We start from the raw sequence: 26,620 nt of genomic DNA on the forward strand, positions 1-26,620 counted from the left end.
GAGCACTAGGGTTTCTTGTTTTCTCTTTTCTCAGTCTGTTGCAGCAGAGCTGTTAGGATTCAGCTCACAGAGACTTGTAACAGGAGAGCCATAAGCTGTGCTTGCTCTTAGAAAGAAAGGATGGAAAAAGTGGGGAAAATACAGGGGAAGAGGGGCTGCTGAGGGAAGGAAAGCAGTGTGTGAATTATAACCAGGCTTCAATGTTATCGAAATAGGCAAGATGTGGCTCCTTCCTTCCTCACAGCTCCAGCAATGCAATTGCACTAAGGCTATATGCAAGGACAACAGATAAGGGCTTGTCAGATAAGGGGGCCACAAACCCTGTAGCCCAAGGTCTTAGTTTCTGTTTCCAAGGCAGAAGAAAAATAATTGCTTGCCAAACCAAGAGGCAAGAACTAGACTGACCAGAGTGGTCAATGAGACCTTTTTTTTGTTTCTGGGAAGAAAACAAATGCAGTGTATTACTCGCTCTGGCATGTCTGAGCATCAGCTGAAGGTGGGCAGGCAGCTCCCAGGATTAGCACCCTTCCTCAGTAAGGAGACAAGTCATCATACAAAGCAGAATGATGCAAATCAAGTTTTCATTGCAGATGAAGAGTGGGAAAGAGTGCTGACAGCCAGCTCAATGGGCTGATGAAACCACAACCCCAGGGAGACTGTTCAAAGGCTCTTTTGGTTATTTAATGAAGTGTGGTTGAGTTTTGACCCCTCAGCTTCAGTGCCTGAGGTTTTCTGTGAATGTTCTAGGTCTTGCTCCTATCCCTGAGCTCGTTGACTACTCAGAGAATTTTTTTAATCATATTTCCCTAGATTTGTAATGTTTTTCTTTCTTGCTGCGTGAAAGGCCACACAACTGACAGAACTAATTCATCATACAGGGAAGCCAGGAGAATGACTGAGCCCAGGAGCACACTGGAAGCACCGAGAACAGAAGGGGACTTCAGTCAGCTTGGGCAAACCGTCTCTCTAGGCATCACCTGGTGAACAAGGCTTCAGAATGTACCGATTCCCGTGGCGCTTTTAACAACAGCAGGCTAAAGAAATCAGTTTTATTTAGAGAGAAGAGACTTGTCTTAGAACTTTTGACCAAGTTCTTTTAAACCACAGTGGATAATGCACTGTACCGCACGGTGCACTCCTGTGCTGGCAGGGATCCCATTGCCCTCATTAGAAAAGTTTTATCCTTTGCAAAACACAGGCTTTCTCCCCCTTCTCCAGAGGTTCCTGTCAGGCTTCTCCCCCCTCCCTCCCAGTCCCCAGCTGGGGACCTGCCCTCCCACACCTGACCCCAGCGGCATCCCTGCCGCAAGCACAACCACAGCTGGGGAAAACCAACACCAGGGAAACACATTTTTAGCTCCGCTTTGCCATTTAAATTACGGAGAAGGACCCAGGCAGTAAACCCTCAACTGCTGCCCTGTGTGCGGCTGCAGGTCGCTGGCGCAGAGCACCAGCACTGGTGACGTTGCTGCAGTTCTCCATGCTGGCATGAGACTGGTGGTGAATGCCATCGCATCAGCCTGTGATACCATAAAACTATCTTAGCTGAGGCTGCAGTGAGTTTCTTTTGCCAGCCCTGCACCTTCAGTGCTGTCAGTCTCTTGGCTAGAGTACGTAGAAGTCATTGTTCGACAGGTCACTGTAATGGCAGAGGGCAAGAGCGGGAGCCTGTGCTGTCGGGGGCTCAGGCCGACTTCTGCCCTGAACCCCCTGTGCCGCAGGCCTGCCTGGGCCTGGCTTGCAGAGGCGAGTGTCCCACTTGGGCTCAGACACAGCCTGATGCTTGTGCTTGATTCTGCTGCCACTATTGCAATAGGTCCCACAACACTGGCATGTCAAGAAGTGCTTGGCTCGGTGTTTGGCCTTTGATTCAGGAGCTGAGGCCATCCCTCTGGAAGCAAGAGTCCCTGCTGTGGCGCCCTGTGTGTCAGGCTGCCCTTTCAACCGGCTTCTTCTCCTCTGAACAGCATCCAGGCTGATGTCCGACTGGGAGGAGCAGCTCTCGTTCCAGCCGGCACTGGCACTCAGGCTGCGCAGCGGCAAGGCAAGCCGCAATGCCTTCCAGAACTGGGAGCCAGAGCGCTTGGATTTCTCCCCCTTCCAGGTGACGAAGGAGACGGACTCCTTCAGCTGGAGGATGCTGGGGTGGGTGCACTGCAGCGGCCTGTACTCCACCACGATGAGCTTGGTGGCAATGGCATTCTGGCACATGATGCCCAGCTTGAATTCCAGCAGGCTGATGCTCTTCTCCGTCAAATAATCAGGACTCAGGACCACAATCATTCTGCGGCTTCTCTGTATGAAGTCGAACACAGCTTCGGTGGTATCTGAGAACGCAAGGGAAGAGGAATTGGAGTGCACAGGGGTGGGGGAGGCAGGGAGAAAAAAACTGAAGGAAGCTGTTTAGTGGCATACCTGCACAGTTCCCCCTTTCCACAGAGGGAAACCTGACACAAGCCCAGTGACTTTCCACTTGCCCACGCTCCTGCTGGCAGGAACTGCAGGAGCAAAAGCAGCATTTTTGTTTTGCAGTGAGTTTTTGAGGAGGCTGAAGTGGTAAATGAGAAGCCAGGACGGCAGGATAAGCCAAGACCACACTCGACTTCTGCCCTGCACAGCATCACTCCTGCCCAGACAAGTGCAGGCATTTGATACAGAGCAAGTCTTGTTCAAGAAACACCTGCCCACAGCTCTGGCAGCTCTTTGCGTTTAGGGGACAATCTGAAGCAATCATGCAACCATGCCATAGCTCACACTGATGAAGCTAAGACCCACCTCCCTCCCTTTCATGCTCTTTAGTCTAGAAATGGAAGCGTCCAAACCTAAAAAGCAAAACCATCAGCCTTAAATCTCACCACCAGTTCCCCCAGCTGCGATGGGGGGGGGGTTAAAACACTGTCCTTCAAAGCATTTCTCGGGATTAACTGAAGTTTGTACAGCTCAGCAAGATGCTTAGCTGGAATGGTGCCAGGCAAGGGCAACATCTCTCCTATTATGAATGTTGAAAAGCAGCAAATCTGAAGGATGTCCTTGGACTCCTATCTATGTCCTGGGATGCAGTAAGTATATTGAAGGTGTCATGGACAATGGGTGAGCAGTGGAAAGGATGGGAATTAATAGGGCTATGGCACTTAGCAAAGTAACCCAAGCTGATTAACAGAACTGTAAAAACTTTAAAAAACCCCACTCCACCCACTTACTGAGTTCTGGTGTTTGAAATGAGGTGGGGGAGGGGGGAGGCTGTGGGCAAAGTGTTGTTCAAGCAGGATGGGGAGCACTGGAGTAAGAGCTATTACACACTTTGTAAGAAAAAAACTTCTAGGAATGTCTTGCAAAAAACTGTTCTGTGGAGAACTACGTGCTGCTTCCATCACATTTTGCACTGCAAAAGCCTTGACTCCTCAGTCTGGAGTCCTCCCTGCCAGTGGAACAGTGGTCTTTTATATAAATAAAAATACCACTTCTTCCCTGCAATGGCAATGCCTCTTACTCTTCCAGCTCTTGGCTGTCTCTTTCCTTATCTCACAGCAGAAGGTGCACCATATTGCACCTGAATTCACCTTATTTTAACACAGAGCAATACTCTTTTTTTTCCCTTTGTTTTAAAATATATATGACAAGCTGTAAAACTTATTGTCACAAGATCATCTGGGGACCAAGAACTTGCACAGGAAAAATGACTGAACAATAATACCCTAGTGGAGAAAGTAAGGCACTCTTTGGTTCTTTAACATAATACTGGGATTTAAATCAAACCATTTGCAGCATTTTTCCCTTGTATACAAGCTCTGGTGGGATTTCCACCCACCCCACTCCACTTCCCCCAGCAGACACAGGGAAACACCGATTCATTGAAAGCAAAAGTAGATGATAGTTCTTTCAGAATTGTTACTTAATGCCATGAAACATTTTTACCACCCTATTTCAAAGGCTTAAAGAATTGGCAGCAATCTCCCAATTCACTGAGTCCAGACCCTGTTCAAACCTTTCTATAACTGATTGAGATCTATCTTGAAATCAGCCAAGCTTCAATATTTTGAGAAAGAAAAAGCTCCTTTGCTGGTTTGAAAGGTCTTTTTGAGACTGAAATCACTGAATCACAGGGAAACACAGGTAGGAGCAGCCCCTGGGAGGTCACCTATGCTACCTGCCTGCTCAAAAAGCAGAGGTTCAATTAATATGAATGATTCCAACTCCACTGAAAAGAAATGTTTTCATTGAGTTCACAATGATGGTTTTCTTTTTATCAGTTTTGAATTTGCAATGCTTTTAAGAGATTAGACTTTTTTTTTTTTTTTAGCAGAAAAAATGCTCAAATTCCCAAAGATATATTTTATTTCTAAGAATGGGATGCATTTAGACTTTGCTCACCAGAATGCCTTGGGATGTTCCTTTCACAATATAATGATACCTCACAAAAAATCCTGAGTGGCCACTTCAGTGTGCAGGCAGGACAGTGCCTCCCAGTGACACCAACAGCACAGGATGGGACAGGCAGCGATAATGCTGTGAGAAGATGGGTACCAACAGAGCTGAAAATTTGATGTCTGCTTTATACTAAACTTCCGTCTGTACTACATGGTTATGAAGGACATTGCATATTTTTGTTGGTTACTAACACACCCCAGAGATATAACAGAGGAATTCAAGAGCCACACATTTGTCCCAGCCCAATAAAAGCTGTGGGGTCACAGATCCCATACCTCATAGACCCCCAATCCAAAGATTATCACAAGTATTCGTTTTGCTAGCACTCTGGAAGTGCTAGTCTTTCTCTCAACTTACCTGCTAGCATGTAACCAAGGGAAAAAGCCAAGAAAGTGGTGTGAATGAGAAAATACGAAGCTAAATAAACCTTTTCTATCCAACTACATGAAAGGTGATGGGCAAAGCAGCCTAAGAGTGAGTTTGATTTCTGTGGTTAGGGCAGATTTCCAAGAGTTCCATCCAATGCTCTGGCTTCATCCCTCAAGCAAAGGGATGGTGCTTCCTTCCCATCTTTCTGTCTTGTGGTTGCGGAGCAAGCACTTTTTGAGTCAGGGACTTTCTGTGTATACACGTCCACCGATGGGTGACATTTAAATCCTGCATGTCACTGTGTTTCTGCTTGCATGGCCCCAGCAGCAGTGGTGGTGCCTCAGGGTCTCTGCAGACACACCACCAAACAGACAGGAAAATGTCCCCCTCTAAGGAGGTGTCCCCAAATGATCTTGATATTCGGACTACACAGTCATCTTTCTTTAATGGCCTTTCACAGACATAATGAGGAGGAAAATGATATTTATGAGAAATGCACAAGGACTGAAATGCAAAAGTGAAAATGTTTTATTGAAAAGCAAAATAAAATAATACTGACAATTCACAGACCAAATAACACAAAGGCAAAAACATACAGAAAAGAGAGGGGAAAACTCTGGAACAGCTGTACATCAAATGACACGGGCGAGAAAAGATATTTTTTTCTAATTTGTACCATGCTGTTTCCCAATGAAATAACAATGAGGAACTTTGTATGAGCTGCATATTGATAAATGTTAGGTTAGAGCATAGAAACTCAAATGAATCAACTGAACTAGACAATGCTGTGACAGAATCCCACAATGGAAACCACACATGGCATAGGATGAAATGGTAGGTGTATTTGGGGTGCTCTGCAGATCTGCATTCCAGCTAGGACTGGTATTTACTACCAACCTGTCAGCCTCACCTCTGTGCCTGGGAAGATCATGGAACAGATCCTCCTAGAAGCTATGCTAAAGGACATGGAGGACAGGGAGGCGATTAACAGCAGCCAGCATGGCTTCACCAGGGGAAAATCCTGTATGACCCACTTAGTGGCTTTCTACAATGGGGTAACCACAGCAGTGGACACAGGTAAACCGATGGATGTGATCTATCTAGATTTCTGTAAAGCCTTTGACACAGTTCCCCACAACATCCTTCTCTCTAAATTGGAGAGAGATGGATTTGATGGGTGGACGGTACAGTGGATGAGAAACTGGTTGGATGGTTGTATTCAGAGTAGTGGTCAACAGCTCAAATTCCAGATGGAACCCGTGATGAGTGGTGTCCCTCAGGGGTCCATACTGGGACTGGTGCTGTTCAATATCTTTATCAACGATATTGACAGCAAGATTGAGTGCACCCTCAGCAAGTTTGCAGATGACACCAAGCTGAGTGGTGTAGATGCCACTCTGGAAGGATGGGATGTTATCCAGAGGGACCTGGACAGGCTGGAGAAGTGGGCCTGCGAGAACCTCATAAGGTTCAAAAAGGCCAAGTATAAGGTCCTACACTTGGGTTGGGGCAATCCTCAATTTCAGTACACAATGGGAGACGATGTGATTGAGAGCAGCCTTGCAGAGAAGGACCTGAGGGTTCTGGTCGATGAGAAGCTTGACATGAGCCGGCAATGCACGTTAGCAGCCCAGAAGGCCAACTGTATACTGGGCTGCATCAAAAGAAGCGTGGCCAGAAGGGCGAGGGAAGTGATTCTGCCTCTCTATTCATCTCTTGTGAGACCTCACCTGGAATACTGTGTCCAGTTCTGGAATCCTCAACGTAAGAAGGATACGTACTATTGCAACAGGCCCTACTAGGAAGCCTGTCCTCACCTTTCTTATAAGCCCCCTTTAAGTATTGAAAGACCACAATAAGGTCTCCCCAGAGTCTTCTCCAGACTGAACAACCACAACTCTCTCATGGTTTCCTCAGTCTTACCCAGCTGGACAGAGTTAGTAATTTTAGTAAGTTCAAATAAGTTTGTAGGGTCTCCTGGGGAGTTGGACATACGTCCGTTGTCATTCCAGAGGCCTTGGCAGCACCTTGTGTGATGCTCTACCCCAGCCAGCAGCACAGAGACAGCAGGCAGAATCAGTAGTAACTGGGGTTCCTTGCAGTGCTTGTGAAGTCCCTGAGTTTACCCTACAAAGAAACCTCCAAAGCCTGTACTAATGAGAGATTTCCCCTGAATTATGAACATTCCAGCCTCAAACGACCTGGGGTACGTGGGAGACTGTGGAGTCCCAGAGACTGACCACTTATTAGTAGAAATGCTACAATACAAATATTACTCAGCAGAGCTTTTTTTTTAAAAAAAAAATGGTTTTGTAACAGCCATTTCAAATTGCTGAACCATCTTAACGCACCTGCTCCTACAGAAATGTGGGGAGCAAAGATAAGGACTCTCAAGAGTCTATGCTCCCCCCTGAAGCAGAATTCTGTAATTCCACAGCAATCAGGATCATATAGCTGAGACACATAGGAAAGGTTCTATACTGGAGGCACCTTTCAAACTGTTCCCTTGCCTCTGCAACAAGTACCAGGAAGGAGTGGAATCACTTAGGAAAGGAAAAAAGATCTGTCCTGGATGCTAGTGCAAGTCCCATAGGAGCTGGACCTAGTAGTACTGGCCTATATAAATACCACGCTATCACAAGGTGCTGGCTACATCCCACCTGGATAGCCCAAATTCTGACCTTGATGCCAGGGCTTGTGTGGTTGATGACAAGGATGGGCATTTACAGAGCTGTATGCAGGGGTGTGTGCATCTTTGGTCTCTCTACTGCCAGGGCAGCAGAAAAGCTGCAGGGATGCATGACTGTCCTCTGAAATGCTTGGGACACAGTCCTTCATGGCAAAAACCCCCGAGTTCCTTCCCACTCCCTGGACTAACTTGTGGAATTTTGGCTTTTGTTTTGTTTTGGTTTCTGATGGTGTCAAACTTTTTTCAGGGATACGTATGAGCTCATCAACGCTCAAACTTGTGCTAATTTTTTTCACTGGCAACTCCACCTGCAGCTGCTTCCAGAACCTGCCCTTTGGGAACTTGGATTTCTTGCCTTTCCATTTAATGACAGTCAAGGCCGCCTTGGCCTTCTTCAGCTCCTTCACTTTGCTCTTCTGGATGGCTTTGTACTGCACTAGAATGACTTTGATGTTGCCCTTGGAGGCCATATTCTCTAGACCAGCCTTGAGCTCCAGCAGGGCCTGTGTCCCCTGTAAGACGTAGTTGGGGCTCAGGACAACAAGCAGACGTTGGCTTTTCTGGATGAAGCTCAGGGTTTCGTCTGTAACAACTGGGAGAAAGAAACATTGAGGGTGTTAGTGATGGCAAAGAACACGCTGCTGAGCTGCTACTGTGACACCAGGTGTCTCTTGAACGGGACAATAAGATCCCTTGGAGGCCCTCTCTAGAAAACAGTAGTGCTTCCCAGCCCTGCAAGCAAATCCAGGTAGGGCCTCCGACACTGTGGCTGGTACCCACTGCCCCATACACTGACAGCTTCCAGTCCTTGCCCCAGGCTGCCTACAGATGTGTTTTCTCCTCTCCACGGAGATGCCAGAGGCAGCTACATCTAGAAGGCATTATACTATGTGGTAACAATACCACCCAATGCTATGAGGATGTCACGTGGCCAAGAGGGCTGCTCTATTAAGCTCAGATTTAGCTCTTTACTAATGAAAGTAGAAAAAAAGAGGCTCTCTGGAGCAAAACAGGAAAATTGCCAGCTGGACAACACATGACCTTAAGGAAACGACTCAGCCTGAAGAGGTGCCTGTGCCTATGCGTATGTCCTCCTCTGGCAGATGTCCAGCATGACTCTGGGTAATCTCTTCAGTCCTCTTGCCCGTTTCCCCATGCCACACACACACAATAAATATCTACAACCCCCCTGAATCTCCTCATGGGTTAATTTGCTTTGGAAATACTACCATCCTAACTCCTGTTACTCATCAAACTGTTCCTGTTGCTGTCATTGATGAAAGCAGCTTTGAGTGCTCCTAGAAGTGACAAGTAAACTGCTCTGAGGACTTTTAATGAAGTGGCCCAAAAATTACACCCTTTGAGCTGGAGACACGTCATGGTAACTGTACATCCTCTTTGATTTTCTAAAATCTGCTGGTAGACTATCCTTAGGCACCTTTTAGTAACGAATGTGAAAATTGCTTGTAAGCATGAATCCCAGTGCTTACACTCTCTGCTGATGGATCTCCCACACTCTGTTGACAAGGGAATGCTCTTGACTGGTCAGAAAATACAATAGAGAATAAAATAATGCTGACAGGCAACTTCATTTAGCTGTCAAGCACATCTGATTAGTTCCCATCAGCAAACCTGCAGGATAATCCATCGCCCACTGTTTCTTCATCAAAGACAACATAATTCTCTACCCATGACACAGATGCACACTCTAGAGAGATGACACCAGCTGCCAAAAGCTATTTCCTGGCCCGCCATGCTTCCCCGAGAAGGAGATTAGTCAAATCCACCTGAGAAGACTGGGGAAGCCCCAGCAGTGTTGCAAATGGCACTGTAATGCTAAGTCCCTCCAGCAGTGCTCTGGAGGGCTGGTGCTGGATTGAGACTGGCAGTGACTGCCACAGTGGGCAAGGATGGGAGGGCTCCAGGGATCAGGAGGGAGGGCAGGGGGCCCAGGAGAGCTGTGCTGGGAGGAACATGAGACCCTCCAAAGAGAAAGGGAAATGATGGCAGGAAGGAGCAGAAGAAATAGGAGGGAGATGTACATCTTGATCAACAACTGGTCAGAACTGCTCAGAGCAAATCTGCTCAGAGCCTGGCACTGGATTCAAGCAAACAGAGCCTGGAGGGTGCCCTGCCATTTCATCCAGGCTTTCTCTAGAAGGAATAGCGCCAGGACTATAGCTGTCTCCCCGTCCCCTGAGGCACACTTATTTATTTGCCCTCAAACTCAGAGGTGCTGTGTCCTGGCAAGACATTTCTAGGAGATAAAGATCAAAGATCCCAGACTGGTTCTGCTCCCTCTGTCACACAGCTGAGCTAGGACTGCAGCAGTCCCTCCTGTCCTACCCAAACCAGACTCCAATGGACTTTATTAGCACTGGTTCTGTCACCAGTAGGGTCCTAACCTAAAGCCCATGAATTCAAAGTGGACTGGTCTGTGCTGGCAAAAGTTCAGACTTTTAGTAGGCATCAGGGATCATTCAGCCAACTCAGCTCCCATGACACTAGCAATGGAGAGTGTTGAGGGCTAGATTTCTGCCCTTGCTGTGGCACCTGTGTGACTGTATGCATATCTGAACAGTTTCACAAATTTCCCAATTTCCCTGCATCCTTCCAGCAGATACCATGTCCAGAATCTTGTATGATTTAGCTTGAAATGGTGAAAAAAAAAAACCCAAACCCTACATTTTAGTGAAGAGAGGAGTCTCACTACCTGCAACTACCTGCTTAAGCATAGCAACTTAGTTTTATGCCATGTTAGAGGCAGACTCTCCAGTCAACGAAGGTGAGTGAAAGCCTGGGAGGGCACATTATCTTCTCCCTAATATTGGCATGGTGCTCTCCACACCTCCCTGAAGCAGACACTCCTGGTTTTTACAGGCACTCACCATTACCCTCTGTGAGCCACCAGTCTCATCCAGTACTACATTCTTCCTGCCTCTTTTCTTTCTAGCCTTGACTTTATCCTGCTCTTTTATGGCAGCTCAGAGGGTTTGCATGAAGGTCAATGGTCCATCTGCTGCACGTTGATAGATCAGACATTCCTGCACAACACTCCTGGTAAGAGCAACTGAAACGGCCAACAACCACCACTTGCCCACCACAGCTTTTTTGGTGGACTGTAGCTTCTGTGATACTGTCACGGGAAGCAAAAACATTAGAAGACATCAACAAGAGACCATTAATGGAGACGGGGAGGAAAAAAACAAAGTTAATCTAGATAGACCAGTTCCCATCAATTATCAGTCGCCCAAAGAACAATAAAGAGAGGACACGCATGGCGCACAAGCCCCTGTAAAATACTCACTTCCCCCAGGAAGGCTGTCTCTGTCGAAGATACACAGCTTGTACCCAAACTCATTCTCCAAGACTCCCTGCAGTGTCAGCAGCACAAATTCCTCCTCCTCTGCGTTGCGTGCGTAGGACACATACACATCGTATTCCTTCCCGTCTGAGCATTGGGAGCACAGAGAAACACAAACAGCAGAAGAGACACTTGTGATACTGCACATGCTGAGCCTTTGACTTGCTTTCATGAAGAGCAGGTATGAAGGCTCCCTTCTAACACACAGTGCCTGGGCTTAGACACATCAATTTCCACAGTTAAAAAACAGCGTTGCTGCCCCTTTGCCAGCCTGAACGCGTAGGTACGCAGACACTGCTGGATCGCTGAAGGCACGAGATCACAGCAAGATGACCAACCCACTCTATCCCGGGTCCTTTTGTCTTTTGGCATCTCTGACATTGCTTTCTCTGATTGCTACATATCCATATGAGCAGTCCCACCAGAGACTTGCACCCTGCTTACACCCTCCAAGAGCTACAACATCCCCTTGGCAGATTCATATCACAAACTGCGAGGGCTCGAACATCCTTCTTATCCTACAGGAGTCTCAGCTCAGAGTCCCAAGAGATGAACTCCCAGTAACACACAGAAGACGTGGAAGAACCGAGGACAAAACAGTGATTTCCAGATCCATCCTGTTGGATGCCTTTCCACATTTTAAAGCAAATCACGTTGGATTTGTGAACACTTACACGGAGTCACCAGAGAAACAAGGGACTTACTGAAACCTGATGACTTATCTTGACCATGGATGAAACAGAGAGCCATCAGCAAAGCCGTGCCCCAGGGAACTAAACATGTCTGTGCTTCACCTCTGCAGAGAACACAGAGGACCTCTCTCTCCTTTTCTCCTGACCCAAGCCTGGCTCCTCTTACTCTAAAATGACCCACAAATGAATGCAGATGTAGAAATTAAAAGTCAAAATGTCATTATGCTGTGAAAATAGCTTATATGAAAATTCCTATATGAAAACAAAGGGTCTGGCGTGTAGCAGAATAAAATAAATGTAAACCTTTTAATTCCTTACCTAGAATGGTTTCATCTGTTCCAAAATGAGCCCGATAGAAGAGAACCATTTCAAGCCAATAAACGTGATAGACGACTATCAGCACCACAATGAGCAGGATGGTTGCCCCTAGTCCACAGGCCAGCTCCACAGTGTACTTTGGTGCTACAGCTGGGTTCAAAAAGAAAGATGGGGTCTGGTTTACAGAACAGGTTGGTCCTTCAGCTAAACAAGAACAAGCTTGTGTCACATGCAGCCGAACACCACAGAAAAACAGCCAAGAGCCAAGCTGGCTCTTCAGTGGAAGGTGGCCAAGCCAGCTCTTCAGTGGAAGGTGGCCAAGCCAAGGCTTTTCTAGCAGGACACATGATGGCTGGCCACCCTGAAGTTTCCATTCTGTGTTACTAGGTCTGGTTGGGCTGGCAGAGCAAGTCAAAGCACAGGCTGGACTTCTGTCTCTGAGTGAAACCATGAGAGCAGCCAGATGGCAGAAGAACCTGTTGATGGAAACCGCCTGCACAGTCCAAAGCCAGCTCACGAAAGTGACCTTCTCAGCAGTATATGCAAACAACTTAGGGCAACACAACAGCACTTACTTCTAGGAAAGTCTGCCAAAGCTCACCTGCAGTGAAATAAAGGCAATGGCTACCATTTTCCCTCCTCATTAAACACACACAGCTCTTGTTGCTTGTCCCAGACTGGCAGCAAAAATACAATTAGCCATGGCCTGATTGATTTCTACCAGGGAAGAAGAGTTCATTACAGGAAAGCTAAAATGCTAGCAAACAAAATGCTTGCAAACAAACTGGACAACCTGTGGACATCAAGCCAGAACACCACAAGCCCCCCTCCAACTCATACATCGTCTGTCACATCACTACTGTTTCTTTGTATTAGGGGACAGAAAATAACTCTTCTAACTGTATCCCTAGCCCACTCCATTTGTATGGCGTCATCAGGTGGCAGCTGACAAGCACACTGGCAAACTGCATAGTAAAAGAACAGCAGTGAGTACAAACATCACCAAAGTCCAAGATCCAATAAGTTTTATTAGAAATCAAATTATAAAAAAGAAAATAGCAGGAATTTAACAACTTTTATTAGGTGATGAGCAGCAGAAGTACATGAGAAGGAGAGGGAAATGATCCAGAAAAAGCATGAAACGTCTGTAACCTAACGTAATGAAAGAGTTGGAGCCAACTATATATAGCTACATCCTAAAAACTGGAAGATAAGTGCTGAGGGGTTAGGTGCTCGCATGCTTGATGTTCCTATGTGCAGTGGAAAGGTCTGCAGTGAGCTTAACTTAAGGTTGCTCTGCCAGCAGCAGTCAGGGATGGTTCTTGGATTTTGTTGTGGAACGGAGCAGAAAAGAGAGGTGCTGAGTAACCAGGTCTGCTCAGAGCAAAGCCACTCAGCTCTCCAGGAGCAGATGGGGGAAGGAAGAGAGAGGACAGTACAGGTCAGTCCACTAGAAAAAAGCATTTAGGCACTGTTATAGAGAGAATCTGAAGATTTTATATTTGCTTCTGCTACATGGTACCAATGTTATCATCCCAGAAGAATTACGTATGTAGGATGAGTACGCTGGCAGTTTCAGCCTCTCTCAGTTGTTTGGTCTACTATTCCTTCCTAATGATCCAGAAGAGGTTTGTCTCAAAGGAAGGGAACTAAAAAGGATAAGGACAAGTACCAAGAAGGAAGAGAAAGAGCGCTTCCAATAAAGACCTCTGTGAGCCTTTCACTGCTAAAAAGGCAGAGTTGGGGAAGGTGGCGTCTGGCGTGAGCTACACAAGGCAGGGCAGCACCCCTTATGGGAGAGAGGAGGTCTGACCTACAGCAAGGAAGTGTTGAAGCTCTAGATGAGGCTGACAGGGAGGCGGAAGCATCCACCTTAATCAGGAAACATCACATATTTATAGTGAAGGCTCAGTTCTTATTACCGAGAGGTGGGTCTAAGAAACAGGAACAAAATCTTTGATGTAAGATGTAGGAAAAAAAACCCATACTGAACAGAGCTGGAGCAGTCCATATCATCAATGCCACCATGGCTGTATCTAGACTGCAGCAAAAATCACAGCAAGGGCTAAAACCACAGTGTGTCATGGTCTAAAACCACAGTGTGTCATGGTTAGACTCTCTCACTCCCTGAGCAATTTCAATGAGCGCAGCCTGCCTTCTGCAGGATGCCAACCGGTAGCTGTAGCGTCACAAAAAACCGTCACACAATCAAGTAACTTGAAATAATTTCAAGCAGCCTGTCCCCTCAGGTCTGCTTCAACTGTGGTACATCGATGGGATGAGAACAGACCTATCCACCCCTCTCTCCACATGTGCGAGAGAGTATGATGTGGTATAAAGTTTTTGACGTGTCTTTGCTCCCTGCCTCCAAGAAGTGGTGCAGTAGGATAGCAATAATACAGCAGCGCATAGAGCAGTGTGTGTTGAGGAAAGAGGCCTGATCAAATTATTTGTTCCACTGCTGTTTTGCAGGGCAAGACTCAAGGCAGGACCAACACCTCCCTCCGAGCATGCTTCATTTCACCCTCATGCTCTGCAAGTACCTTTCAAGCGCACTATGGCCTGGCTATGATCCTCGCCTTTAGTGTTTCTGGCATAGCAAGTATAATTCCGTTTCAAGTCCTCTGGTGTGGCTTTTGCGATCGTTAGAATCCTTATGACAGTTTTGTCTTCAAAGTCTCTAGTGATTTCACTGTAAGACAAGAACTAGAGCATTACACACATGAAACTGCAGCAAGTTCTTAGTGAAAAAAACTTCTTTCCTTGATGTCAACTGACTCTTTAAAAAACCCAAACCACCTAAACCGACATTTATAAATTGATAAACATTTCAGATTTTAATACAGCTGCAGCTGTTCCTTTATCTGATTTTCCTTAATATTTATTTGTCACTCATAATTTTCTCATTGCAGCTGTGCCACATTGCATTTTAGAGATAAAGGAAGTTCTTGCCTACAAAGCAACAAGATCTCATGAACTCAGGATTCAGAGCCCACATTACATTCCCTGTGCAATCCTAGATGAGTCACTTTGTCTCTCTGCCTGAATTGATCATCTGTAAAATGGGAGTAGTAGTATATTCTTTTCCTTCCTTTTACAATGTAAGTTTTGCAAACTGATTGGGGCAGCAACTGCCTTCCTCACGTAATTGAGCACCCAGAAAATGTGACTCTGAACTTCATTCAGGTAACTGAATCTCTATTCCTCCTAATCAACACCACATGTAATGCTACATTTTTGTTTTCAGCCACTATGTTTTGAAACATTTTTACCACTTATGCTATTTGGGAACATTCCTCTAAATAAAATTGTGTCTGTCCTTGTTTTAGAAGCTTCACGATAGCACCAGCTGTTGGCACCACCACCAGGACCTGAACAAACGATGATGTAAACCAGTAAACAAAGTTCCCTCAAATTCTTCAGTAAGACAAGGCACTGTCTGGGTCTGGAGGTCTTCTCCCTGGAGCTCCTGGTGCTCATCGTGGCATTGTGCAAATACGGGGGTTTCCGATTAACAGTGAATTAGAGACTCCACACTACCTCAACAAGGGAAAATCAGACTGTCGCACGTCTGTACCCCGGGTACTCTGTGGAACCAAAAGAAGATTAAGATACAAAGAAAGATTCGTGTTACTACGTTACCTTTGTGTCACTTTTATCTTGGGGTCCATGATGTCATCTGTGTTTTTCCCATCTATGGTCCACCACACTTCAGTCCGGGAGTCCTTCAGGAAGGTGAAGAAGACCTCACAGGAGAGAACAAGGTCATCTCCTGGGAAGGAAGGACCACAGTGAGGTACTGCAAAGCAGGAACAGCATCACCCTGACTTCTGCGCTTTTCAGTGATCCTACCTAATTAAGCATTGCCTCCCTTTGGGAGGGAACAAAGCTAGCATCCACCTTCAGACATCTGATAACATTAACATCCCAGACATTTGTCTGTCGTAAGTCATTATAATTAGGAAAAAATACTGTGCCTTCTCAAATGTGGTACAAATTCCTTGACTGAACTAAGCGACCCACCCAAACTGAGATGCTCTGTGCCAACCACTTCCTTGCAAAGCAGGGCAGTATTAAAGATCCCTGCTGCACAAGGGACAGATGCCATAAAGTGAAGGATCCAGCTCCACAAAAGCATTTTGGTGTGGGAGCACCTGTTCAGGCATTTTAACTTCCCCTCAAGATCAGGCTTGGGAGTGTGCGTATCTCTGTAATCAGCCTATAAGTGATTTTATCTTATAGTGATATGGAAGAAGCCTGACCTGAGCCAAAAAAGCTGAGCTTTATAGTGAAGACTGTACTGCTATTCATTATTGTTGGCACCACATTTATTACAGCATTGTAATGGGACATGATCCATTCAATATAGGAAACTGCTTCAAAGAGCTATCAGTCCAAACAGATAGGGTGGGGGGAAGGGATGAGGTACTCTGTTACAGAACGCTGTCAGGCCAGCCAACGGAGAGCTGTCATTAATTAGGAAGTAATCAGCCAAAAAGAGAGAGGAGATGAGCAAGAAGTGGCTAGAAGGCTGAAACCACTGAGAGGCTGAATGACAGAGAGTTGGAACAAATCACATCCAAGGACAGAGCTGAAACAAGGTCCTACAAGAATTTCTCTAAGCAGCTGAGGGTCTCCATTTCATCTACTTCTGCAGCTGCAGTCCTGCATCTCCATGCCTGAATATCTATATTTGTACTTGGAAAAAATAAACTTTTAAAGTGGTACTCTCCTATTTTGGCATTGAGAATTGGCACCCCACCCTGTCTGCCAGGCAACTTGTGGCAGCTTGTGCGCTCTATGAGGGAAAGCACCGCAGATGCAGAGGAAAGGGAGAGCTGCTGTGCCTCGCTAGGTCTCCTCATCCCAGGAGGTAGGCTGATAGGGTAGCAACAGCAGACAGCGAGCACTGCAATTTACCTGCTTCCATTTCATAGACAACTTTCTCGTTTGGAGAGACAAATTGTGGTGGCAAGGCCTTGTTTGGAGATCCTGCAGGAGAGAACAGAGAGCACCCCATGAGGACCTGGACTTCATGAGAACTTTGGGTCCTTGAAGCCTCACTCATGACGCCCTCACACCCCAGTGCATACACCCCAATCTAACTTGTGATACACCTCTCCTGCAAAGTTCCGTGTAAAGAGAAATCTAATCCCAGTCCCCACTCTCAAGGCAAGACCCAGACTGGGAGGCTCCTCCAAAGTTTAGGTAAGTCTAGATAAAGTTTTTGGGCCTCTCACATCAGAAGAGCAAAACAACCATAGACATAATTTCACGTTTCAAATATTTAATTAAGCTCTAAAAGCAGTGGGTGCCATGGGACTTAGCAAGAGCTCTACTGTTCAGTAGGCTTTTAAGCTCTATCTACAGTTTCTTGGCAGGCAGGGTGAGCCCTTGTGCCTGGGATGGACCTGTCCAAGCGCTGGGCTGGGTAACTGGAGCCCTGTCTGGTTAATTAACAGTCTCAACCTCAGCGCACAAAGCTTTGAGGCTGCCAGGAGACTGAGGTGAATTGCCTATAATGGGACAATCCCACAAATAATGATGAGCAAAGGGCAATGGATACAAAAATGAGCAAGAGTGCCAGGGTTATGCATTCACATGCCAGCAGAGGGTACCCCTGGCCATCTCATGGGCTGTACCTCACCAGCCTAAGCCTGGTCACCCTCTGCGCTCTTAGGGGCGGTTGACATGGTGGTGGGTTGGACCTCCAGTGCAACATGTCCTGCACAATGCTGACCCCAGCAAGAAAAAAAATATACCGTGTCAGTTGGGTAAAGCAGGTTGAGCACAACCACAAATAGATCCTGTGACAGACTCTTCTGTGTTTTCACCACTTCTGCAGTTATCCACACACATTTTACACACTTTAAAGTCATTCTTACCCACCACCTTCATCTTTATGGTTCTGGTGAGATTATAGGTTCTTCCGTGGTCCTTGAATGTCACAATACAAGTGTAATTCCCTTCATACACACTGCGGACAATGCCGATGACAAGCCTAGGCCCCTGAGGGTACCGCTCATTGAAGCCATCCACCAAGTCGCAGTTCTGGAGTCAAGGAGAAAAATACTTCAGTTTTGGCATTCAGAAGTAAAGACACTGGTTTGAATACTATTACAAAGATCTTCTTTTAAACCATGAATATGATATTTGCGATTGTTATGTAGGTTGGACCTAAATACCATGAAATTTGAACATGTTGGAAATCAAATTGGTATGTTCCCCATGAAAATGAGTTAATGAAGCAGATGACCCTAGCAGTTTTATCCCACCTTAAATACAGACAATTTTATAAACCAGACATCTCTGATCCAGAAGAACATTTTCAATCAAGGTGAGCACCTCAGCAGAGTGAGAGTGAAAGTAAAATGAGACAGGAAGAAAATAATGATGATGTATTCACAAATGGATACTAAGACTAAAGGACATGTCCCTGGCTGATGTCAGCATGTCTAACTCTTCTCTGACTGACTTCAGCTGAGGCTCCAAAATTGCAACTGGCAGATGAGAATCTGTAGTACAGAAACCTTAAGAACTCTTCTCTTTGTCAGGTAAGGCTGGAAATCTCTGCCAAGTACCAAGCAAGAGACCCCTTTTCAGAAAGGGGATATGCAGATGACATTTCGGTTGTCATAAAACCCAAAGATGAGCACATTTTCTAAGGGATTATTTCTGAATGGTCCATTTCCAAATCAGATACATCTTAATGGGGCAGTTTAAGACAGGGGTCATATACCACTTTTAATGACTTTTATTAGGCATGGGATGACTTGCTGCCTGAAAAATTACTTCCATGGGGCTTTTTGTTTAATTCTGCTAATTGATCGTTGAGATGTGAATTTCAATGAGTGGTACAAGTAACACATTTCAACTACTGGAGTGAAACTCCTCCACTTAGATAAAAAGGCTTTTCCTGAAGGCTTTTAGGTTTGGGGTTTTTTTTTTCTTATAGGGTGCTTTTTTTTATTTTTTTTAAATCAGCAGATATATTTGTTACCAATTTTCTTTATTATTAAATTCACTCTTACTGAACCCTCTACCAGAAATCCAAGAGTGCTTTATAAGCAGTTAGAGAATTCAGTGCCACAACCCCCTGGCTGCACATCCCCTGAGAACTCTTATTCTCTCTTGACTACAGGCATCCACCTAGAAAAAAAAACAGAGGTCAAAATTTAATAAAATTTAGCAGTGGTGCTGTAGACAAGAGCCTGAGGATGGCTGGAAAAAGCCTAATTTTCAGAGCAGTATGAAGAATTGGTTAGGGATGTCTCCATCTTCAGAAAAGAGTTTTGCTGAATTGTGTCAAACAGGGCACCCATGGTCCTCCAGTGCCTGATGCACAACTTCATTACTCGACCTCAAAGGATTTTGGAAAGGATGCTATTTTCATTTGCAGGCAGATAGGTTTGGGGGTTTGGTTTTTTGGGGGTTTTGGTTTTTCTTTTCAGAAAAGGGAATATGAATCACAGTTTCCTTTACAGGATGACTTGCTTACATAGCAGGTTGCATATACTGCCAGCACCTGAACTAGGATCCTAAATCACTGCTAGTGTACGTTCCACTTGTGTGCACTGGTCAAAAAAATCCAGTGTTAGCTCTCAATTTTATTCAAGTTCCTCCAAGGGCAGTTTGAATTCAATGGGAACAAAGCTCTTAAAATTAATAAAGCTTCATCACTGGGGAGACGCTGAAACGTTGCTCCATGATCCTCATGCCAACCACTGCTTTTTCAGATACAACACTGAATTCCCCCACCGCCCAGATAAGACAAGAGTCCTTCTTACGAAGTACCACTTGACGGTTGGTGTTACACTAGCAGGGTAAAACCCATCGATAGCTGGACATATGATCTTCTCATTGAAATGCTCCAAGTAGAACATCTCCTCGGTGGGTTTTATGGAATGGCTCACGCAAGACTGATGGTCTTTTGCAACAACTTCCAAGGGAAATGCAACTTTACTGCAGTAAGTGGTATTTCTAAGGAGAGAGGAAGACAGGACTGATTAGTTGAAACTTGTTTACTCCTATAGCAGTGGCATGAAATAAGAATCACATCTGCAATAACTAGCATCATAGCACTGACAAGGTACATACAGCCTTAGATGACTCATTTATAAATGAGAAAGAAACCAACACCAGAGATAGCCACACTAACTCAGAAAAGCCTATAAAGATGACTAACAAGCAACATCCACTCCCCTGCTGGTAAAGTAGATAATAGGGTCAAAGACACAATGAGCAACAGACAACATGAGGAAGATCAAAAAGAGCTCATGTGCTCAGTGAGTAGCAGATGTTATGTTCATTTTGTACCACACTTAGAGACACTTTTAATTTCCTAGAAGTCTGAATCTCATGAATCTTTGCCAAATTAGCATGCAGTCAAAACATTACCCCTGCATCTGAAGCTATTTTTACTCTAGACATACAGATCTCTTCTTAATGGTGAGTGCCTGTAGATTTTGCCATGGGCTCAGCAATAATATTTCCATGGACACTTGCAGCTAGGAAGGAGAGGCACGCTCATTAATGTTTGCAAGGCTCCAAGCGTTATTACGATGTAAATTGGCTCAGCACTGAGCGGTCTTATAATTGTAACATTCTTTTCCCATTAATGTTTATGTAAATGGTCTTCTCCCCACAGAAAGATCTGGTGCTAACAGCGTAGTTTTCCTACTTCCATGAAAGTCCTTCAATTACACTGAAGACATACAGAAGCTGCACTGCACAACCTACCTCAGCATGCATGTATAATTCCCAGTGTCATTGAGAAGAGCAGGCCAGAACCAAAGCGTGTCTTTCTCCTTACTGATGTGATTGTCTGGGAGACGAAAATTAATAGGTTCCTCCAGATCCCGGTCCTGCCCAATCCTGTACCAGATCAAGGTTAAGCCAGCAGAATGGGCTGTGCTGTAGTTGTACTTCAAGAAGGTCTCAAAAAGTGGGCATTTGATCTTGGCAGGCTCCCCATCATAAATCTGGATCTGCTTCATGGTGTCCACACCCCAGTCATCACAGCGTTCTGCAGCCAGGAAGAACAAGGTACCTTTGCTTGCAAGTCTGCAGGAGAAGAACAACCCACTCCATGTTCCCCACAGCCCTTGGTCCTATCCCCATTAAAATCAGAGGCAAAAATGTAGTGTTTTCAGTGGAAGCAAACTTGGCTTTTATAAAGCACAGCAAGAATACTACGTTCACTTCCAGAGAATCTGCAGACTTCTGCTTTCATTTGTATACCTCCTGCATATCTTCCAAGCTATTTATCCCCCATCAGGAGGATAGGATAGGATAGGATAGGATAGGATAGGATAGGATAGGATAGGATAGGATAGGATAGGATAGGATAGGATAGGATATTCCTGCATAACACTAGGCTTCCTAGAGAGCTCCAAGAAAATTCAACTGTAAAATCTTGTGTGCGCGAAGATACCATTTGGATTAAAACAATGCTAGAGGTGCATGTGCATCCATGCACAGTGACAGGGTATATGGAGACAGAGGTGTTGAAAGAAGAGAAAATAACAATGGAAACATCAATCCTCCCTTAAAGCTACGGGCCACTGTCCCTGCCGGAAAAAGCTAGACTATGGTTTCTGGGAGCAAGGACTGTCTTTCCTGTGATGGATTCATGCAACACCTGAGTACGCTATGATTATACAAAGAGTATAAGCACTAATAAGAGATGGGAAGGGAGGCTGAGGGGCAGAAGAGACAGTATGGAGAAGGTGGCAGCAGGCTCTCTTGTGGATTCCCTGGCAGTCTCCAGGTGCAATCGCCAGGCACAGCTTAATAGGCTCAGCGTGGCTCAAGACAGACTCAGGCTGACATAAGAACTGAGCGGCAGGAGAAAAAGCTGTGAGGTGCCTTTGAAAAAACAAAAAATATTATTGCCATCAGTGACTAGTTTCAGGACAAATGAACACAGTCAAAACTCATTCTTCCGAGTGCTCCTTTCCACTCCACTCCTCCTACACATTAGGATACCCAGTCACTAAGGGACTCTGTGCAAGCAAAGCACGGCACCAGGGTGTCAAAAAACCTGAGAGCAACCTGTACTGCCAGTTACAGCTGAGACACATGGAGAAGCTGCTGTCACTGCAGCTCCTGTCACCTCACGCTGATGAAGCAGAGCATGGCACGGCACACTTCCCAGCACATCTCTTGTAGCTGCTGGGAGGCATTAGCTGGGGCAGCCTGACATCCGAGAGCCCAAAAGGAGTTGAACAGGAGAGGGGTGTGCTGCCTGCAGTGGTTCCCAGGAGCAACGTCTCAGCGTATCACAGGCACACCAGAGACGACACTGCAAAGCCTCTCCAGTTTGCAGAAATTAGAAGAACTCAGAGCGAGAGGAAAAACAGAATACAATATGCTCTTTGAGCCCAGCTTTTCTGAACTGACTTCACAGGCCCAAAGCAGGCTTTCTGGCATTTTATCTTCCTTAAATAGCCAGTGGGATGTAGCTTGGCCCCAAATTCGTACTTATTAAACAAAGCCAAGAGAGAAACCTTTAGGAAGATGGGCACCCTGGAGCACTTAAAGGCAGTGATGCTAATTCCCGGGGCTCAGCAATGGTTAGTCACAGTGAGGAGGAATCTGGGCCAGTAAGAATAGAAATGTTTCTGGCAGGTTTACACATAAATGTAAATGCAAACTGCACCGTTCCTGCTGTGGTATGTGAAACACCCATATGACAGAGTGCTACTTCTGGAAGAAGAGAGTGAGTTGGACTAGGAAGAGGCAGTGAAGCTACTCAGAGTACAAGTACTTACTAGTACGAACTCCAAACGGCTGAAGAGTGCCATTGTTTATCACCTAAGAAACATATAGATATTTCTTTCAAAACTGCATAGCATCACCTAGCACGACTGCTACCACAGCGAGTGCCAAGGCTGATTTTGAAAAACCAAACAATTATTGGAAGCCTTATATCATTGAAGATGTGTAGTTACTAGTTACCACCACAGCCAAGGCCAACTGGAACCAGGACGCCCCTTTATGATGGTGAGGTCAAGCTACTGGTTTAGGCATGATAAGATTTCCATAAAGGGGTAGATTAGATAAACAAACTTGACAGAGTGCCTGCTAATTTCATAATAAAACACTGATTACTATTCATGGACAGGGTGCATTTGCTTTTATAAAGAAAGGCCCTCCCTCTGAAAGGAGCAGACCTGGGTCAGTAAACCAGGACACCCCAGAACCTGACTTTGCTCTCTCCTCTTAGACTTCGTAAAGGTAAACTGTCCTTATTACTTCAAATGGCAGGACTGGAGAGGAAGAAAACTATATAAAACATTACAGTACTGAAATTCTTGGACTCAAGTTCAATGAAATTTGCAATCATGAACAGCGCTTGCATTTTGCAACAGCTCATAAATCAGCATCATAAAACTACTTACTCATTCTACTTGAATGAGTTATTGAAAATAAATACAACTATTTTATTCTCTTTCTTCCTAAATTACTGAAAAGCAATGAATGCACATGCCTTTTCTTCTTCACTGGGGAACAGATGACTGCTATTGTTTCTTATTATAAGAGCCTGGAGATCTTGTCCTGGAGCTGGCTAATTCATACGACTTCAGGAACGGTCACACAGAACAGCTAGTGCTAAGGCTCCCCACGTGTGTCCTGCCTTGGGGTACTGCATGCTCTGAGCTGAACCCCAAACACAGAACATAGACACACTGGTGCCCAGCAGCTCCACCACAGACCACAGGAGCAGCAGTGCAGCTTGAGGTCACAGGCTGTGCTCGCCAGCCGGAGGCAAGGGTTCCTCCTGGCTGCCAGGGCAAAGCCAGTCCAGCATGGCTCTGAGGGATCAAGGAGCGAAGCTACCACCCATCACTTACAGCGGGGATTGCAGAAAGACGATGGGCTGGGGACCTCCTTTACACACAGAATACCAGGTTTAGAAGTTGTGGCACTTTGCACAACTTCTCTCCTCCCTGTGGCATGCTGAGAGTAGTACTGCTAGCTGGCTTCTGCCTGACAAGGCATGTGAGTAGACTACAGGATACCCTCACACACACATTTATGAGCCTCTTATCCCTATGCCAACAATATCCTTCACTGTGGTGACACTTTCGCAGCAGACCCCAGATGATGGATCAAGTCCAGACAACCCATACAGGTGTAAAGTGATGAGATGCTCACATTATTATTGCTACAATGTTATTTGCACTCAACAGCTCCTCGCCTCCCTGCAACATTTTGTGTCTCTTCTACTATCTTAACTTTTACTGGATATTCAGAGCCTACTTGCTGCTAACACCAGCATGCAACTACTTGGATGTCAGTCTAAACTGGATCTAAACTGGAAAAAGCCTGGAAAAAATGACAGGACTTCACATGGAACCTCACTGGCAAAAAGTAATTCCCACTATGAAAAACAAAATATATATATATCTCTATACACACACACTTATTGACATATACTGACTCCTTTAACAATACTTGAGGGGGGACTGCAGACAGAAGATCCAAGAACCCATTTCTAATTGTGAGAAACAGTAGTAACTTCTACGGTGCTGTGCTCATTTGCAGGAACTCACATTTGTTTTCACTGGCTACGCCTAGGAAGTAACTTTCTTCTTTCCTGAAATGTTCTCTGAAAAAAGAGCCGTTGGTGTGAAGAGCAGCTCCTGATTAAATCCACTGGTATCAGCATTCATGCTCTGACTTCAGAGGTTCACTAACAAATGGAAACCAGTGAAGGGATGGGAGAGCTATACACAACTCCACAGTACCTTCCATGGTACAGCAAACTGAGCACTACACACACAACAGAGGGAGACAAAATTCTCTAAAAATCCAACATCCCACACACGCATCTTCCTAGAACACCTCTGCAAAATACTTTTGAAAGTAGCCATCCTTTTCTCATTGATGTATACTGCAGATGCCTCAATTGGCCCCTCTTACTGCTGGGTGCTCTGTAATCACACAGCAGGCCAGGCTGTAACCCGCAATACCTGCCCATGACAGAAAAGTCATGAAAAAAGAAAGAAATGGTCCTGTTTCCACAGCCCTAGTTGAGAAAATGGATGAGGATTATATAGGCTGGAGGGAGGCTGCATAGTTGCAGGAAACAACCACCTTCAGCATCGGAAGAGAGTGCAGACAGAAAGGTCAGCATAAGGATGCCACTCTTGACTTCATGTGCCTTGAGATAAAGATAAGAGTGGGCTGCTGCACTGCTGCTCCTCCCTGATAAATGCTGGCAACTTGGGGAACTGGCAAAGGTAACTCCAAATGTCTTCCTTGCTTGGGCTGTATGTTGCAGTCTGTGTTCATAAGGCTATCTACTACTGACAGAAGGGACAGAAATCTTTTCTGTTACAGAAATAGTCAGATCTGTCCTATTTGTGAATCTCATCCTACAACACCCTTGAACATCAGGTATTCCATAATAGACAACTCCTCAGAAGCCGAACAAAGCTGAAGAAATTGGCTTCTCCAGCTGCGAAGTAGAAAACTAAACAAGAAAAAAAAAAAAGTCTGTTTTCACCTTTAGGCAGCTGAACATCGTTTCTGGAAATCTTTTGCAACCTTTCACTGATTGCATTGATTTACCCCCTTGAGAACAGAACTCTGTATACACACATCTTTAGTGCTCCTGAGATGCCTCTGCAGCACTGATTACAACCAGTCACACAGTCAAAACTGGTGCAATTATTGGGGTTTTTCAAGAAGAGACAGACTGCTTAACTGGTGGATCAAAAAAAGAAAACAAGAGTACGGCCACATCAAGAAATGCTGTCCCATTTTCTCCACAATTTGGCATTCATACAGAGCCATTTTAAGTACCTCTATTTAAAAAAAATTCTCAGCCACCAAAACTCTATCAGCTCCACACCACTTCCATCCCTTCCTCCCTGGCCATTCCGTAGGGACAAAGGCTTCTCCTAATTAAAATTTCTGTGAAGAAATAATAAAGAGCCATTCTTATGAGAGGCCATCTATCATGCCAAATTACCTTGCCATTCACCAAATTAATGTGCCCTTTTTAGTCGTCTCTAGTCTTGGGAGGGGAACTGCCTTGCGTGCAGACTGGGACCCTGCAGCAGTGGGACACAAAGCCACCTACGCTGCCAGCTGAATGACACGGCAGGCCACTCTTCCCTATGCCATTTCAGCACTAGTATTAGATACGGCTGTGCTATCTCAACAGCTTCCTACTTTCATCAGCTGCTCCTGCTACGTTACTTTAAAGCAAAGCTGATATAAGTCAGCCTCTAAGCCAGGAGCATGACCAGGCCATTGATTAGCTTGATGCAAGAACCATCATCAATAAGGCAGAAAAAGCTGGTCATGCAAGCAATTAAGTGAGAATTTAACATTACTACCTTAAAAAAAAATCCTCCCCTCCTTCTCTCAAGCTCACAGCAGTCAGTGAGAAGGAAGCAGAGGAAGCTGGGCTGAATGGAGGAGCAGTACTGTGGGTACAGGAGGTACCAGCTATGGCCAGCATGGGTGCACTTTCCATTTATGTTGGTGCCAGGAGCACCCACTCTTCCACTGTGTCTGCATTTTTCCTTTTGCACGTGCATCCTGCACAAGGCCACCCCACAGGAGCATGCTCCCCGCTTTGCTCAGCAGCTGAGCAATAAGTAGCTTGGCAGGGCAGCATTTCACATGTGGTCTGTATGCCACCAAACTGTACAACATGATAGAAGGAAGGTGACGTGGAGCAAAAAAAGTGAGACTATCTTCCTTGAACTGGGAGAAGAGATATAGACCCAAACATGCTGAAAT

At 45.5% G+C, this 26,620-nt stretch overlaps 1 protein-coding gene across 6 annotated transcripts in view; it reads right to left on the bottom strand.

Moving 5' to 3' along the window:
- Positions 1-1,370: 1,370 nt before the first annotated feature.
- Positions 1,371-26,620, bottom strand: part of IL1RAP (interleukin 1 receptor accessory protein) — a 46,989-nt gene continuing 21,739 nt past the window's right edge. For 2 of the 6 annotated variants that reach the window (XM_054074270.1, XM_054074271.1), the window contains exons 3-11: positions 20,600-20,885; positions 19,648-19,840; positions 17,746-17,911; positions 16,781-16,852; positions 15,503-15,632; positions 14,404-14,552; positions 11,861-12,010; positions 10,794-10,937; positions 1,374-2,327 (exon numbers count right to left, since the gene is read on the bottom strand). In XM_054074270.1, the coding sequence (XP_053930245.1) occupies positions 1,606-2,327; positions 10,794-10,937; positions 11,861-12,010; positions 14,404-14,552; positions 15,503-15,632; positions 16,781-16,852; positions 17,746-17,911; positions 19,648-19,840; positions 20,600-20,885 (2,012 nt within the window). In that variant the 3' untranslated portion in view covers positions 1,374-1,605. Of the gene's footprint in view, positions 2,328-7,437; positions 8,079-10,793; positions 10,938-11,860; positions 12,011-14,403; positions 14,553-15,502; positions 15,633-16,780; positions 16,853-17,745; positions 17,912-19,647; positions 19,841-20,599; positions 20,886-22,632; positions 22,676-26,620 lie in introns of those variants that run through there. The other 4 variants (XM_054074274.1, XM_054074272.1, XM_054074269.1 and 1 more) reach the window with 4 other exon arrangements.

Source organism: Cuculus canorus, chromosome 9 (assembly GCF_017976375.1).
Source record: "Cuculus canorus isolate bCucCan1 chromosome 9, bCucCan1.pri, whole genome shotgun sequence".
NCBI classification, from domain to species: Eukaryota; Metazoa; Chordata; class Aves; order Cuculiformes; family Cuculidae; genus Cuculus; species Cuculus canorus.